Raw genomic sequence first — 13,025 nt, 5'->3', positions numbered from 1 at the left:
GAGACAATACGTAAGTCTGATACGCAGACTATAATTCTGGACTGAGAACCGGCAAAGTCTTGTGCTGACTTGCCTGTGCTGACTTGCAGTCTAGGAATGTAGTGGGTGCAATGTAGTGCGCATGGCAGAGATGCTACGCCGTGTAGCGACCTTGGTTCTGTTTCGGCAAATATGTAAGACGCATGTACTGCTTCGCCGCAACTACATTTCGCAGTCGTGACGAGCGATCCTCAGGGTGCCATGTCTGTTCCTCCCCAGCTTGAGCGGTGCTTTGCTCGACAGGGGTATTTACTTTGTTCGACATGTTGGCAAATATAGAGAACGCTTCAGCAGGTCATGGAGCAAATAACGTTATGGTCTGCTACGAGACATGTTCTCGCAACTTCTGAAATACCAAGGTGTTCCTGTGGCTGTTCCATTTTTCGGGTATGTTTGGCCGGGGTAGCGATGCACGTAGTATTATGCTCCTTGAGCCAGAGCCATGTCGAGGGCGTCCATGCAGTCGATGGAGGTTTGTCCTAAAAGGCGATCAATTGTAGTCCACGCGGAGGCTCAACCCGTCATACGTTGGTCTCGATCCTCTGCCGTTTCCGTGGACCGGCCGAGCTCCCGCAAGGAGGCCCTCAGACGCGCAATGCGTGCCTCCAAGTCCTCGATCTCCTCTTCTTGGTCCTCACATGTCCTGTCGATCTCTGGTAGAGCCATGACAGCGCGCTGTGCTCTTTGGAGCTTCAGCCTGATGTCGGTGGCCGCGGTGGCTACATGCTGGATCTCGAGAGGGCTGTCTGCAGCTGACTGAGAGGGTGCAGACGTGGGAGCGGTGTCGAGAAGGCGCTTGAGCAGCTTATGGAGGTCGGGCAGGATGTCGAAGGTGGTTGGCGGTGGGAGGCCGGGGGAGGCCGGAGCTGGAGGTTGCAGTGCCGGCGTTGCTGTGCCCGTCGGTGGGAGCGAGGCGCGTGCAGACGCTGGGGCGTGGGGTGTGGCAGCTCCAGACATGATAAGTGTCGCTGAGGCACCAGGTGAGGTAATTGTGGAGATAGCTGGGCTTGGTGTTGATGCAGGAGACGCGCCTTGTCCGACGCGCCACGCAGATCAGTGGCGCGGTGATTGGCTGCGTCGACGGTGCTGCCGCAGGCTGCTGAGGTGCAGTTGCAAGCGTTGAGTGGAGCGCTGAAACGAGCGCTTTCTTTTTGCAGGCCAGGCGATAGATTAGTGGCGCCGGCCGCGGTGATAGCGGTGGTCTGGTGGAGTGGTGGAGTGGTTCAAGCAAAACGCCCTCTGACGCCGATGCTAGGGCGAAAGCCCCACTACCCCTCCGTGCGCCCTCCAACACTTTTGGTTTGTTCACCCTTTGCGACCTATAACATTTCCTGCGCTCGAGTCTCTCCTCGAGCTTTATCCTTTTCCTCCTTCACCACTTCCTTCCCATTGACCCGTCATCATGGTGCAGGTCGACCAGAAGGCTGTCCTTATCGTCATCGACGGATGGGGTGTTGCGACTGAGAAGTCGCGCAAGGATGGAGATGCCATCCTCGCTGCGGACACCCCTACCATGGACGAATTTGCCAGGAGCGGCTCCAAGACCGCCCAGGGCTACACCGAGCTCGAGGCCTCTTCCCTCGCCGTCGGTCTGCCGGAGGGCCTGATGGGCAACAGCGAGGTCGGCCACTTGAACATTGGTGCTGGCCGCGTTGTCTGGCAAGACTCAGTCCGCATTGGACAGACAATCAAGAGCGACAAGCTCGGCGAGGTCGAGAACGTTAAGAAGTCGTTCCAGAGGGCCATCGACGGCAACGGCAGGCTTCACCTCTGCGGTCTGGTCTCTGACGGTGGTGTCCACTCGCACATCGACCACCTGGTCGCTCTGCTCAAGGTCGCTAAGAAGATGGGCGTTCCTAAGGTCTTCATCCACTTCTTTGGCGACGGCCGTGACACCGACCCCAAGTCCAGCGCCGGATACATGGAGGATCTGCTTAAGGCCGCAAAGGATATTGGTACTGGCGAGCTCGCTACAATCGTTGGCCGCTACTACATCATGGACCGTGATAAGAGGTGGGATCGTGTTGAGATCGGCCTCAAGGGTCTGCTCACAGGCGAGGGTGAGGAGAGCAGCGATCCGGTAGCCACCATCAAGGAGCGGTACGAGAAGGGCGAGAACGACGAGTTCCTGAAGCCCATCATTGTCGGTGGAAAGGAGCGCAGAATCCAAGGTAAGAATTGAACGGGCTGAGTACCGAGATGTCTTGATGCTAATTCGTGCATGCAGACAAGGACACTGTCTTCTTCTTCAACTACCGCTCCGATCGTGTTCGTGAGGTCACTCAGCTTTTGGGCGACGTCGACCGCTCGCCTAAGCCCGACCTCCCCTACCCTGCCGACATCCACCTTACCACCATGACCGCATACAACCCCAGCTACACATTCCCTATCGCTTTCCCTCCTCAGCGAATGAACGATGTTCTTGCGGAGACGCTCGGAAAGCAGGGTGTGAAGCAGTGCCACGTTGCTGAGACCGAGAAGTACGCTCACGTTACTTTCTTCTTCAACGGTGGTGTTGAGAAGCAGTTTGAGAACGAGGAGCGTGAGATGGTTCCCTCCCCTAAGGTAGCCACGTACGATCTCCAGCCCACAATGAGCGCTATGGCTGTCGCTGAGAAGCTTTGCGAGCGTATCCGCACTGGCAAGTTTGAGTTCCTCATGAACAACTTCGCACCACCTGACATGGTTGGCCACACTGGTGTCTACAAGGCAGCCATCGAGGCTTGTACTGAGACCGACAAGGCCATCAAGCTGGTCTACGATCAGTGCAAGGAGAGCGGATACGTTCTCTTTGTCACCGCTGACCATGGTAACGCTGAGGAGATGCTTACCGAGGAGGCCACGCCGAAGACATCTCACACTGTCAACAAGGTTCCCTTCGTCATGGCTAACGCTCCTGAATCCTGGAGTCTGAAGAAGACGGACGGTGTTCTCGGTGACGTCGCACCTACAATCTTGAGCCTGATGGGTCTTTCCCAGCCTGAGGCTATGGACGGCACTAGCTTGCTTGTCAAGTCGTGAGGCTAACGACTCTTCGTTTCCTATGATTCCCTTTTGTATAGACCACGGGAGTGTTGGCTACGACTGAACGCTGTATGTATAGAAATGGCATACACCTCAAGATCTAGATCAAGATCCAAATACAGGATGCTGCAGATGCAGAACCACTCTGCAAAAGTCATGACTTGCAAGCTTGCATGCGTTGTTGATGCCCGAGGCCTGATACGCGATGTTGACCCGTTCGCCCCAGCTACTTGGGCAGCGACAGGTGTCGTGAGGAAGGCGCGTTGTTGCGCTCCATGTGCACAGAATGATGCATGTGAATATTATGAAGTCGTCAATATGCGTCTGATTTCTCCAAGACTTTGATCACGGACGAAGAGTAGGCGTTCATGCAGGCTTGCGCACGTCAATAGCACCCCGCTAGGCGACCCCTCCAGCTGTGTCAGGGTCCGGCGCCCGTGAGCTGACCCTTGCCGTGCGATGTCGACGACGATTGAGAACCTTTACACGATAACACAATTTCCTACCTTGCACATTCAGTGCAGGTTCTCAATAGCTCTTATCTCCCGGCCCACGTATCCACACCTCTGCGAAGTAGCTCCGAACGCACCGCGCACACTGTCAGCTCAGCGAGGCTGAGACGTCGGCCCCCACAGACTCCATCGTACTACCCTTGCCCTTGGACGCTTCGCGCGCCTTCTCAGTAGACGCCGATCGTCTGAACGTTTCGAGTCGTTGAGAAACTCATTCGCAGATATGGCTTCGAACGGAGCAAGTGGAGTCAACACACCTCAGTCGCAGGCGCAAGTGCAGCCATGCCGGTACAAGACCGGAAAGACATTGGGCGCCGGAAGCTACTCGGTCGTTAAGGAGTGCGTACACATCGACACAGGGAGATACTATGCGGCCAAGGTCATCAACAAGAGGCTTATGGCAGGACGCGAGCACATGGTCAGGAACGAGATCGCAGTCTTGAAAAGGGTTTCCATGGGACACAGGAACATTCTGACTCTTGTGGACTACTTCGAGACTATGAACAACTGTAGGTGATCTGACTCCATGGCATTTTGCATGGCTAACAAATCCCAGTGTACCTCGTGACCGACCTTGCGCTTGGAGGCGAGCTGTTCGATCGCATCTGCCGCAAAGGCAACTACTACGAGTCTGACGCAGCAGACCTGATCAGAGCGACCCTATCCGCCGTTGCGTATCTGCACGACCATGGAATTGTACACCGCGACCTGAAGCCCGAGAATCTGCTGTTCCGCACGCCCGAAGACAACGCTGATCTGCTGATCGCTGACTTTGGCTTATCGCGCATCATGGACGAGGAACAATTCCACGTCCTAACCACGACTTGTGGTACTCCTGGCTACATGGCGCCTGAAATCTTCAGGAAGACTGGTCACGGCAAGCCTGTGTAAGTTGATAACAAAACATCTCCTCCAACTTCGCTGACTGTTGGCACAGCGATATCTGGGCCATCGGTGTTATCACTTACTTCCTCCTGTGCGGCTACACTCCTTTCGATCGTGACTCGAACCTCGAAGAAATGCAGGCTATCCTTGTCGCCGATTACTCCTTCACGCCTCTTGAGTACTGGCGTGGTGTCTCTCTGACCGCTCGCGAGTTCATTCGCCGCTGCCTGACAGTTGATCCCGCAGCGCGTATGACTTCTCACGAAGCTTTGTCGCATCCTTGGATTGCAGATCTCGCCAAAAAGCAGGCCGAAGGCGAAGAAGATCTCTTGCCAACTGTCAAGAAGAACTTCAACGCCAGGCGTACGCTTCATGCTGCCATCGACACTATCCGTGCTATTAATCAGCTGAGAGCTGGCGGCGCCGCCAGTATGATGGAAGGCGTCAAGTCGAACGAGCCACGACGCGGCGCGCCCCCGGCTCCCAAATTCCCACAACCCGCAGAAGAAGGCTCTGATCCCATGGAGATTGACCATGTCGATAGTAGAGGCAACGGTCATGGTCAGACTGAGGCTATGATAAGAGAGCAAGAACGCAGGATCCGTGAGACACAACAGGGCCTGTGGAGCAAGCGCTGAGGTATGAGCGCTGCGATTCTCGATTTCTGCGTTCTCTTCTTGCTGAGAATGGCGAGGTACGCCTCGTGCGTTCAGGTCGAAGCGCTGGCCGACGACCGCTGATGAATTGTACATGCAAACAGATTCCGACTATATACCACTGAAATTTCAGCAAGCTGATTCTCTTCCCAACTTACATGGTCCACTCTACTGTCGCACTGATGGGATCCAGGCACTAGAGTCACCTCAAGTGAAAGAGGCACTACTATTATGCATGAGAAAGTCGGAGTGAAAACAACTACCTCGGACTAGGTTTGTCAATAGGCTATTGCACAATAGTAGCCCTGGTATATCCTCCACTGATTGTCCACCCGGTAAGACGGGCTTTCTTTTCGTGTCGCTCAATAACCTTTACAGGCTCAAACTGTCCGACTCTGTCAACAATCGTTTGTGCGGTCCCGACACGACGAGTTCACAGCAGGTATCGCATCTTACCTTTACCTACCATCGACTCTGTCACGTTGCTATCAAAGAGAACCACGTCACGATGCCCGATCTACTATCCTTTGCCCCGTACTTGCTCAGCGGCCTACGACCCCAGATGTCTCAGACCGCACAGGCTCAAGTGGCCATTCCCATTGGCATCGTTCGTGAGCAGCGCCATGTTTTCGAAGCTCGTATATCAGTACATCACTACGAAAACGACCATGTCTATATTGGTCGCGCCGCGCGGAACTTGAACAGACTCGCTCGCCATGGCCGTACATACGCAGGATATTTGCGTTCGGTCGAAAATGCAACGCTATTCGACCTACCTCAACACCTCGTCAGCTTTTTGAGAGACCATGATAACCTCTATCGTGCTGCAGTGCGCAATCGTTCAGTTGCCAGGAAGGCCATGGCCACCCCGGACATGGATGTGATAGAGCAAGTCAAGCATAGCCTCAACAACATTCGAACCGCCTACTATATCAACGTCATCGAGACATCCAACTCCATAACCGAAGCCCAGCGTCTACAACGCGACCCCGTGTTCGTAGAAGAGTTCAACTCATGCACCCACTCCCTCCAAGACGAAATCATCCGCCTCCTCGCCCGCCTCGAGCGCCTCCTCCCCAGCCTGACCAAAGACCCCGAGCTCGAAAACATCGGCCCGGACCACGACATCAACGACTTCGGCCACGAACTCCCCCTCCCCACCTCCACCACCCCCGATCCCCACGCCGACGCCTCGCACTGCTGCATCTGCCTCATGCCCTTCACCCCCTCCCACCCCGCCTTCCACATCTCCGCCTGCGCCCACACAATCGGCGCCCCCTGCCTCGCACACTGGCTCAACAGCACCGCGCGCAACGCCAACCTGTGTCCGCACTGCCGCACCCCGCTGTGCGCCCGCCGCGCCCGCCGCCCCAAGAGCATGCGCGAGCCGCGCGCCGTGGTCGAGTTGCTCGACCGCGCGTTCCTGGTGCTCGGCCGCATGGAGCGGCTGCAGGAAGAGCTGTTTGGGAGGCTCAGGGCGGAGGACTATATGAAGGCTGTGGGGGATGAGTTGAATTATCGGTTGTTTGAGGGGGATGTGGGGTTTTGTTTGGTGTGTGATGGGAGGATGAGGGGGGTTTGGGAGGTTAGGAGGGCGAGGTGGCATTGAGTGGGTGGGGAGGGGTGGGTGGTTGCTGTGTGGTTGTGGGTTCGTTGCTGGGAGTTGAGTTCACACGCAGCGCAGGGCGCGCATTGCTACGTCGTTCGATCGGCCGCTTCAGCTCGCGAGCGTCCTCACAACGGTAGAGCCATAGTCGAGCACCAAGTTTTGAGATAGCACTTACCCATCTTCAGCACAATATCGATCGAGCTTCTTCTTTAGCCACCAGCATCATTACAAATGAGAACCGTGTCTATTATGTCTAGATGCACCGTTCGACGCCTTGCTGGCTCTATCATGGATATCGTGTCGTCGTATACAAACCGTCTCTCTCCAGCAGCGAACTTACTTGTCAGCCATCTCCTCATCCACCCACTCCCGCCACGCCTTCCACTCCTCGTAATCCAACGCCGCCTTCTTCCCCTGGTACCGTATAACCTTCAGCCCGATCTTCTGCCAGTCATCCTTCCTGCCGCTCCACCCCGCCTTCCGCATTAGGCTCACGAGCGCCTCTTCCTTTGTCCAGCCCTGCTCGCGCGCCACGTCGGGAAGATATGTGGAGCCGTAGCGGCGGCCGTGGTATGTGAACGAGATGCGCAGGCCGTGCGTGCCGATGTCCCAGGCCAGGGGGTCGTTGTTGGGGGTTGGCTCGAAGTTGGTCAGGAGAGTGACGGCGGCCTGTAAGGAGGGCAGTTCACGGGCGGTGACGGGCGAGAAGCGGCCGTCGTCGAAAGCGCTGGGTTGCTGTTAGTCCTGTGGTGGAGGCGCCGGGGAAGTGGGGGCTTACCTCGTTAATGCGTAGCTGCTCAGCCCTTCCTCTAGATCCAGTGGTTCGAATGTCCCGATACATCCCCGCAGTCTCTTGTCTCCGCTGCGCGACAGTGTGTTCCATGTCACGAAGAGTGGGTACTCGCCCTGTGCGCTCTCTTCCTTCTGTAGCGCGCTGCCGAGCGAGGTCATGCTCGTCCCTGCACTGCTGGCGGAGCTGGTACCGCTCGGTGTGGACGCTGCACTAGATGCGCTACCACTTGAGGGTGAGAGGAGGCGCGATATGGCGGCGGGTTTGGCAGGTGAGTCGGTGTCGGCTTCGGCAACATCGGTGGTGGTGGCCGAGGCGCTGTACTTCTTCCAGAGGGCTTCGACCTGGCGGAGGGAAAGGGCAGGGCGCTTTTCGAGGGATGCGGCGAGGCTTTCGAAGCAGTATGCGCAGTGAGCGTCGGTCGCCATCCTGCAGTTTGATGTTTGCGCTTGATGAACGTAGTATTCGCGATCTTGAGAGGGGCGGTATTATCGGAGTGGACTTGATCGGAGCGTAGTGAGAGGTCAAGAGCGACTCTGGGTTCGGCGGCTATCGAGCCTTTAGGAGGACCGACGTTTGCTTGTTAAGCACACTAAAGCAAGGCAGTGCAGGCGAAGCACCGGGAGGCCTCGGCAGGGTATCCTACGAACTCTCCGCGGTAAGCGGTACAAGAGCGAGGTTGTCGAAAACTTGACGTATGCTTGGGCTCTTGTATCGCCGGCGGAGAGTGAGGTGAGCGAGTGTGATGTTGTCGAAGCGGAGGGAGCGTGTACCCCGCTGGTTGGTGTTGCTCCACATGCATTGAGGGGCGGCCATCTGCCCGACGTCACCTGAACAGACCACGATACCAAGACTCACAACTGGAACTGAATGTATTGATCTATGTGCATTAAATAAAATGCATCAAAACACAGCGTTCATGAGTATTGCGGAAGCCAACGACTTTCCTCAACAAAGCCCCTGAGACTGCAAAGACCTAATGTTAGTAGATAGTATGTAACCCCAACTTCATGCACACTCGCCCTACGGGGGAAAGAACGGCGTGTTTGGTAATGTTGGGGGGTGTTTGATCTTGGCACGAAGATATTCCTTCAGCAGGTCGAGCATAGAAGAGCTCTGTTGCTGTACACACTAATGCCGGTCGACTCGAGGTGTGACCCTCCTCTCCCCAAATCACTTACTGGGAACAACAAAAACAATGCTCGCATGCATCACTGGGCGCACTTGATCGGGATCGATCATGACTTTTCGACTTTTTCATTGCCGCATCTCAGTGCCTATGGTGTGGAACCCACGTCCACCCGTCTGGAGCTCGTTGCCGCCAGAGAAAGTCCGAATGCCATTGACGCCGACCAGATGTCTCATGAGGAATCGATAACCGCCCTGTGTCTCGCTCGTTCGTGATCGTTTGTCGTTTAAACAGTGTCGCGCTTGCCCTCCTTGACCTCCTTCTATGCGGGAGTTAGCTGGCCGTGTTCATCGAAGATCGAAGGCTATCGGAGGAACGCACCAGGGCGCGCTGGGTGCCGTGAAGAGCATGCCTGTGGTTACGGCGGAACTTGGGGTCGGTGCCCTTGAGCGAAGGGTAACGGTGAGTCTTAGGCTTCTTGATACTGTGGTGCCATCATGTCAGCTATGCCATCCTTCATCCAGTATGATTGTTGATGTGCGTGCGGAGGAGATGCGATCGATGTCCGTTCGTGCGCGCTCGAGGCAGGAAGTGTGCGTACCCGTTCCTGTGGTTCTTCTTCGACTGGTTGTGCTGAGACGAGTTCTTTGACTCTGCGCTGCTGTTAGCAACGCTGCTTCTCTACCACAGGGCATCTCAACATACTGGCCATGGCGACTGATTTGCGTGTCGATTGTCCGGGTGGATTTGTCGTAAGAGCTGCGACTGGCGACCAGCAGTCGAATTCCCGTGGTGTGTTCGCTTAGAATACCCGGATTTAAGCCGAAATCAACACTAACCACTTCGAGTCGAAGAGCAAAGAACATCACCTAGAATATCGTCATAAGTACGGATGGGCACGATGTCTTTCAGTGCAGTATCCATTTATCATGCATTCGTTGAAAAATTCATTCTGTTTCGTTGTCGTTTCCCAGCCGTGGCCACCGTTCCTCCCCCTCTCTAGAATCCTTCCCCTGACTATTTTCTGAAAACGCTCACAATGGATTTGCGCGAGAGTAAAGAAACGAGACACTCCTAATTTTCTCTGGACTGTTCGTAGTCCATTGCATCCTGTCCAGCTTGCTGCTGACGCATGCGTTCACGGATGACATCTTGTGCTGTGGACGACTGGCCAGGACCTTGGGTACGGTTCGCTGACTCACCCTCGTCGAATGATAGGCCATCGAGCGCGCGGGCCTGTTGTCGCTGCTGCTCTACGCTCGACGTCGTTTGTGTGGTCCCCGAGCTGGCGACGCTGGCGCCTGCCAATGGACTAGCCTGGCCTTGTTCTCTAAGATAGCCGGGCACAGCACTTGCCTTGCTGACAGCGGGGCTACCTAGCTGGCTGAGCTGCCTGGCAGGTGTTCTGGCGCCCTCACCAAAGCCAACAAGGGAGGCTTCGTCACTGAATCCGCCCACACTGGATGTCTCCTCAGTCTGATCTTCGCTCATGCGATCCGGCTCGTTGGCACCGCCATCGCTGCCGCTTGCCCAGGTCGTGCGACCACCTACGCTACCGGTGGCAGAAGCGCTACCGACAGTGCTCCTCTCACGGAATATCTGTGGCTGGTTGTTCGAATCGAAGTAGCCGGGCGGTGGGTTGGCGGCACTTCCTGGGCCGAGGCCTTGGGAAGTCCGACCGCTCACGCCAATGCGTTCAAGACCTGCCAAGCGCGAGATGCGATCCGCTCGCTCAGCATCACCAGGTTGATGGTGGTGAGGAAAGTGACCGCGATGTCCATCTTTGATAGCCACTGTAGATAGCTCTGACATGGTCGTAGTGGCTGAGTTCGGCGTACCCCTGGTCAGATCAGTAAATGTATACAGCGGTATATCATCCTCACTTACGGGATCTCGCTAGGAGTTGCTGGATCCGACGGCGGAGGTGGCAGATTGATCAAAGTGGGCGCGTTGGTTGCCATCGTGTAGTTCTTTGGCGTCGTTATTTGGTGTGGTGTAAGGAGTACAGGTAAAGGCGATTGATTGTGTTGCAGTTCGCGATGTAAGGCAGGGACAAGCCAGGGCTAGCAAATGACGTCGCTGCGGGGCTGGAGAAGCAACGGCTGCACACGCGAGCCGTGTTATCTTGGTCAAATGGTTACACTGATCGTCAGGGGTAGGTCTGCGGATGCACACAATCAATTCACAAAGCGGCCATATATTCAAGTCAATTGAACGACCCGGATGTGCACCGGAAGTGGAGATGAACTGCTGTGGATGCAGGGTCCCCGCCTTATAGTGCGGGTCGTGCTCTCACCTCGAGCCTCACTCACTGTCCCTGCCTCATTTAACATCGCGAGCACCCTATCACGCATCCTCGTATAGATATTAGCAAAACAACACGAACATAGCTTCGTCACAGCAATGGAATTCTTACCGCTATCGCACAGCTGCTCCGCGGCTGGAGTTTTGTCACGGCGACACTCACCGAGCGTAGACCAAAGTAGAACACCCTTAAGCACATACGATACAGTCTTAGAAGCTGCAATTATTCCAGCAGCTCCTCTTTAAGTTACTATGCCGCTAGGCTGACTACAAGTCAACGACTCAATACTTGTGCCCAGGTGTATCTGCGCCGCTTTCTGAGCGTACAATGCTCGGGTTAGCACACTCTATTCTTTCGACGATCGTTACATCACTTCTTGATTGAACATCATTTCCGTTCTCTAGCATCTCATGCCACTTTTATCGACTTCTAAAAACAGTGATCATGCCTCAGTACGGTGAAACGTTCCTCGGTGGTTTCCAGCTTCCCAGCAACGGTCAGGGACAAGTTCTCCTGAGCCAATGTCTCTCCTCGCGCCGCCTTTCTCCGTGCATATCGCTGTGCTTTCCGAAGGTGACTGTATTGCACGGATACGCATGAATCGCCCACCCAAGTCAAGACCGTCCGGTCAGCCGATGGATACGGGGCACACGAAAATGGAAGCTACGGCCTGATATTTAACGATATTGCATTGCTTGGATATCTACCGAAAAGACTCGTTAACGCTTAAATGAGCAAATTGAATCAAGAGTTTCTATTGGTTCGGGATGTGCTTCAGTTCCTTGCGCTCGTGCAGGCGCCGAATGTCATGTCTCACGTCGACAAACTCATTTAGCTGTCCTCAGGTCAGCAATCCCGCCGCATCTGGTGGTGTTCGATCATAATCGGCCACTTACCTGCTGCAGGATATCATCAGGTGTACTTTTGTTTGGCACAAAGACAAGCTTCCAGTCTGGATACGGCTTCTCTGTGCCAATGTAGTTGCCCTCCTCATCTGTGGCGTAGTGTTTGATGTAGCAATCGCGCGTCATACTGCGCGAGATCACGGTCCGCTTTCCAGTCTTCATAGCACTGCCCCAAGGCAAGTAGTCTCCAACAGAGAGCTTGTGCACGCTGTGAATCATCGGCACGTCGACTTTGTCGTTGGGGTCTCCATCATGGAGGGAGCGCAGGTAAGATGATGCTTTGTAGGTTGGCGGTGTTCCATCGTCTACGTATTCAGGAGGCGCAACTCTACATTCAAGTAAGTATTGGGCTTGTGACAAGCGTGTCTCATGTACATACTGAGAGTCGTCCGATGTACCCGCCTGAGTAATCTCCCTTTCGCTGTCCTTCTTCTTCGAGAAAAGCGATGGCATCTTGCACTTCGTCCGTCAAAAGATTTACCTTGATTTTTTCTTACGTGCTTTGAGGTTTATCGAGCTCGACAGTTTCGGAGGATAAATATCGTACCTTGGAAGACGGAAGCTCTAAATACCGACCGTCGGATCTTCAGGCGTTCACCACCACTACCAGAACTACTCTACAAGAAGTATCGGTATCCTGTGGCTGTGGCGGGGCGGAGCCGGCCATCGCTCAATCGCTCAACAAGCGATGATGCTAAGATCGTCGGGCAATGTCACAAGAAGCATAGGGAAGACGTTGGTTCACGACTCTATGGTCAGCAGTAGCACCAGGCTGGCTGCCGTATCCTCAAGCTGCCCGCGGTGCAGAACGACCCGAAGCATCAAGTACTGCTCTGTGGTATTTCAACAAAGTCTCACAGATCAAACCAGTCTCGTGTGTCATTCTATAGATTGCTTGAAAGAATTGTCAAGCTTCGCACCTGAAGCTTGTCAGCCCTGAAGATGAACCGCTAAGACGTCGGAGTTCCCGCCGATCCAGTCTGGGGAAGCGCTAAAAGCAGAAACATCGTCATCGCAACCCAGCATCGACATGTCATTCGACGACAAATCGATACACGAGATGATCGCCGCAAGGCTGAGCTGCTTGCGTCGACCATTCAGTGCTTCTAGCACGCAGTCAGAAGATCGTCTGGTGCGCTGGCATACAACTAGCGTCACGAGAGGAATTGTC

General features: G+C 55.0%; 8 protein-coding genes across 8 annotated transcripts; 3 read left to right on the top strand and 5 right to left on the bottom strand.

The window, feature by feature from the left end:
• Positions 1-138: 138 nt before the first annotated feature.
• C7974DRAFT_143333 (RNA polymerase II transcription mediator complex subunit 9-domain-containing protein) lies at positions 139-1,264 on the bottom strand. The gene is made up of 2 exons (XM_046135644.1): positions 567-1,264; positions 139-518 (listed from the first exon to the last, which is right to left on the bottom strand). Exons 1-2 carry the CDS (start codon positions 994-996, stop codon positions 460-462), a joined length of 489 nt encoding a protein of 162 aa, XP_045998763.1. The 5' UTR covers positions 997-1,264; the 3' UTR covers positions 139-459.
• A 1-nt stretch (position 1,265) lies between these two features.
• C7974DRAFT_143302 (metalloenzyme) lies at positions 1,266-3,540 on the top strand. Its single transcript, XM_046135642.1, has 2 exons — positions 1,266-2,210; positions 2,267-3,540. The coding sequence occupies exons 1-2, from the start codon at positions 1,442-1,444 to the stop codon at positions 3,058-3,060; spliced, it is 1,563 nt and encodes a 520-aa protein (XP_045998762.1). The 5' UTR covers positions 1,266-1,441; the 3' UTR covers positions 3,061-3,540.
• Position 3,541: 1 nt separating this feature from the next.
• On the top strand, positions 3,542-5,361 carry C7974DRAFT_143312 (Ca/Cm-dependent protein kinase B). The gene is made up of 3 exons (XM_046135643.1): positions 3,542-4,084; positions 4,132-4,462; positions 4,513-5,361. Exons 1-3 carry the CDS (start codon positions 3,799-3,801, stop codon positions 5,096-5,098), a joined length of 1,203 nt encoding a protein of 400 aa, XP_045998761.1. The 5' UTR covers positions 3,542-3,798; the 3' UTR covers positions 5,099-5,361.
• A 317-nt stretch (positions 5,362-5,678) lies between these two features.
• Positions 5,679-6,725, top strand: C7974DRAFT_307314 (uncharacterized protein; the record flags this gene model as incomplete). The annotated part of the gene is made up of 1 exon (XM_046138121.1): positions 5,679-6,725. The coding sequence occupies one exon, from the start codon at positions 5,679-5,681 to the stop codon at positions 6,723-6,725; it is 1,047 nt and encodes a 348-aa protein (XP_045998760.1).
• Positions 6,726-6,772: 47 nt separating this feature from the next.
• C7974DRAFT_143178 (ammecr1 family protein) lies at positions 6,773-8,025 on the bottom strand. Its single transcript, XM_046135641.1, has 2 exons — positions 7,504-8,025; positions 6,773-7,452 (listed from the first exon to the last, which is right to left on the bottom strand). The coding sequence occupies exons 1-2, from the start codon at positions 7,941-7,943 to the stop codon at positions 7,062-7,064; spliced, it is 831 nt and encodes a 276-aa protein (XP_045998759.1). The 5' UTR covers positions 7,944-8,025; the 3' UTR covers positions 6,773-7,061.
• Positions 8,026-8,930: 905 nt separating this feature from the next.
• Positions 8,931-9,356, bottom strand: C7974DRAFT_411011 (ribosomal L29e protein family-domain-containing protein; the record flags this gene model as incomplete). Its single annotated transcript, XM_046143520.1, has 4 exons — positions 8,931-8,966; positions 9,026-9,128; positions 9,246-9,297; positions 9,350-9,356. 4 exons carry the CDS (start codon positions 9,354-9,356, stop codon positions 8,931-8,933), a joined length of 198 nt encoding a protein of 65 aa, XP_045998758.1.
• A 159-nt stretch (positions 9,357-9,515) lies between these two features.
• C7974DRAFT_389705 (uncharacterized protein) lies at positions 9,516-10,886 on the bottom strand. The gene is made up of 2 exons (XM_046141392.1): positions 10,532-10,886; positions 9,516-10,484 (listed from the first exon to the last, which is right to left on the bottom strand). Exons 1-2 carry the CDS (start codon positions 10,603-10,605, stop codon positions 9,719-9,721), a joined length of 840 nt encoding a protein of 279 aa, XP_045998757.1. The 5' UTR covers positions 10,606-10,886; the 3' UTR covers positions 9,516-9,718.
• A 740-nt stretch (positions 10,887-11,626) lies between these two features.
• C7974DRAFT_389702 (uncharacterized protein) lies at positions 11,627-12,690 on the bottom strand. The gene is made up of 3 exons (XM_046141391.1): positions 12,234-12,690; positions 11,846-12,182; positions 11,627-11,784 (listed from the first exon to the last, which is right to left on the bottom strand). Exons 1-3 carry the CDS (start codon positions 12,305-12,307, stop codon positions 11,704-11,706), a joined length of 492 nt encoding a protein of 163 aa, XP_045998756.1. The 5' UTR covers positions 12,308-12,690; the 3' UTR covers positions 11,627-11,703.
• Between the last annotated feature and the right edge of the window lie 335 nt (positions 12,691-13,025).

Source organism: Boeremia exigua (assembly GCF_020726555.1).
Source record: "Boeremia exigua strain MPI-SDFR-AT-0100 chromosome Unknown C7974scaffold_4, whole genome shotgun sequence".
Classification (NCBI taxonomy): Eukaryota; Fungi; Ascomycota; class Dothideomycetes; order Pleosporales; family Didymellaceae; genus Boeremia; species Boeremia exigua.
The sequence above is the reverse complement of the archived record's forward strand: the minus strand, read 5'-3'. Positions and strand labels throughout refer to the sequence as shown.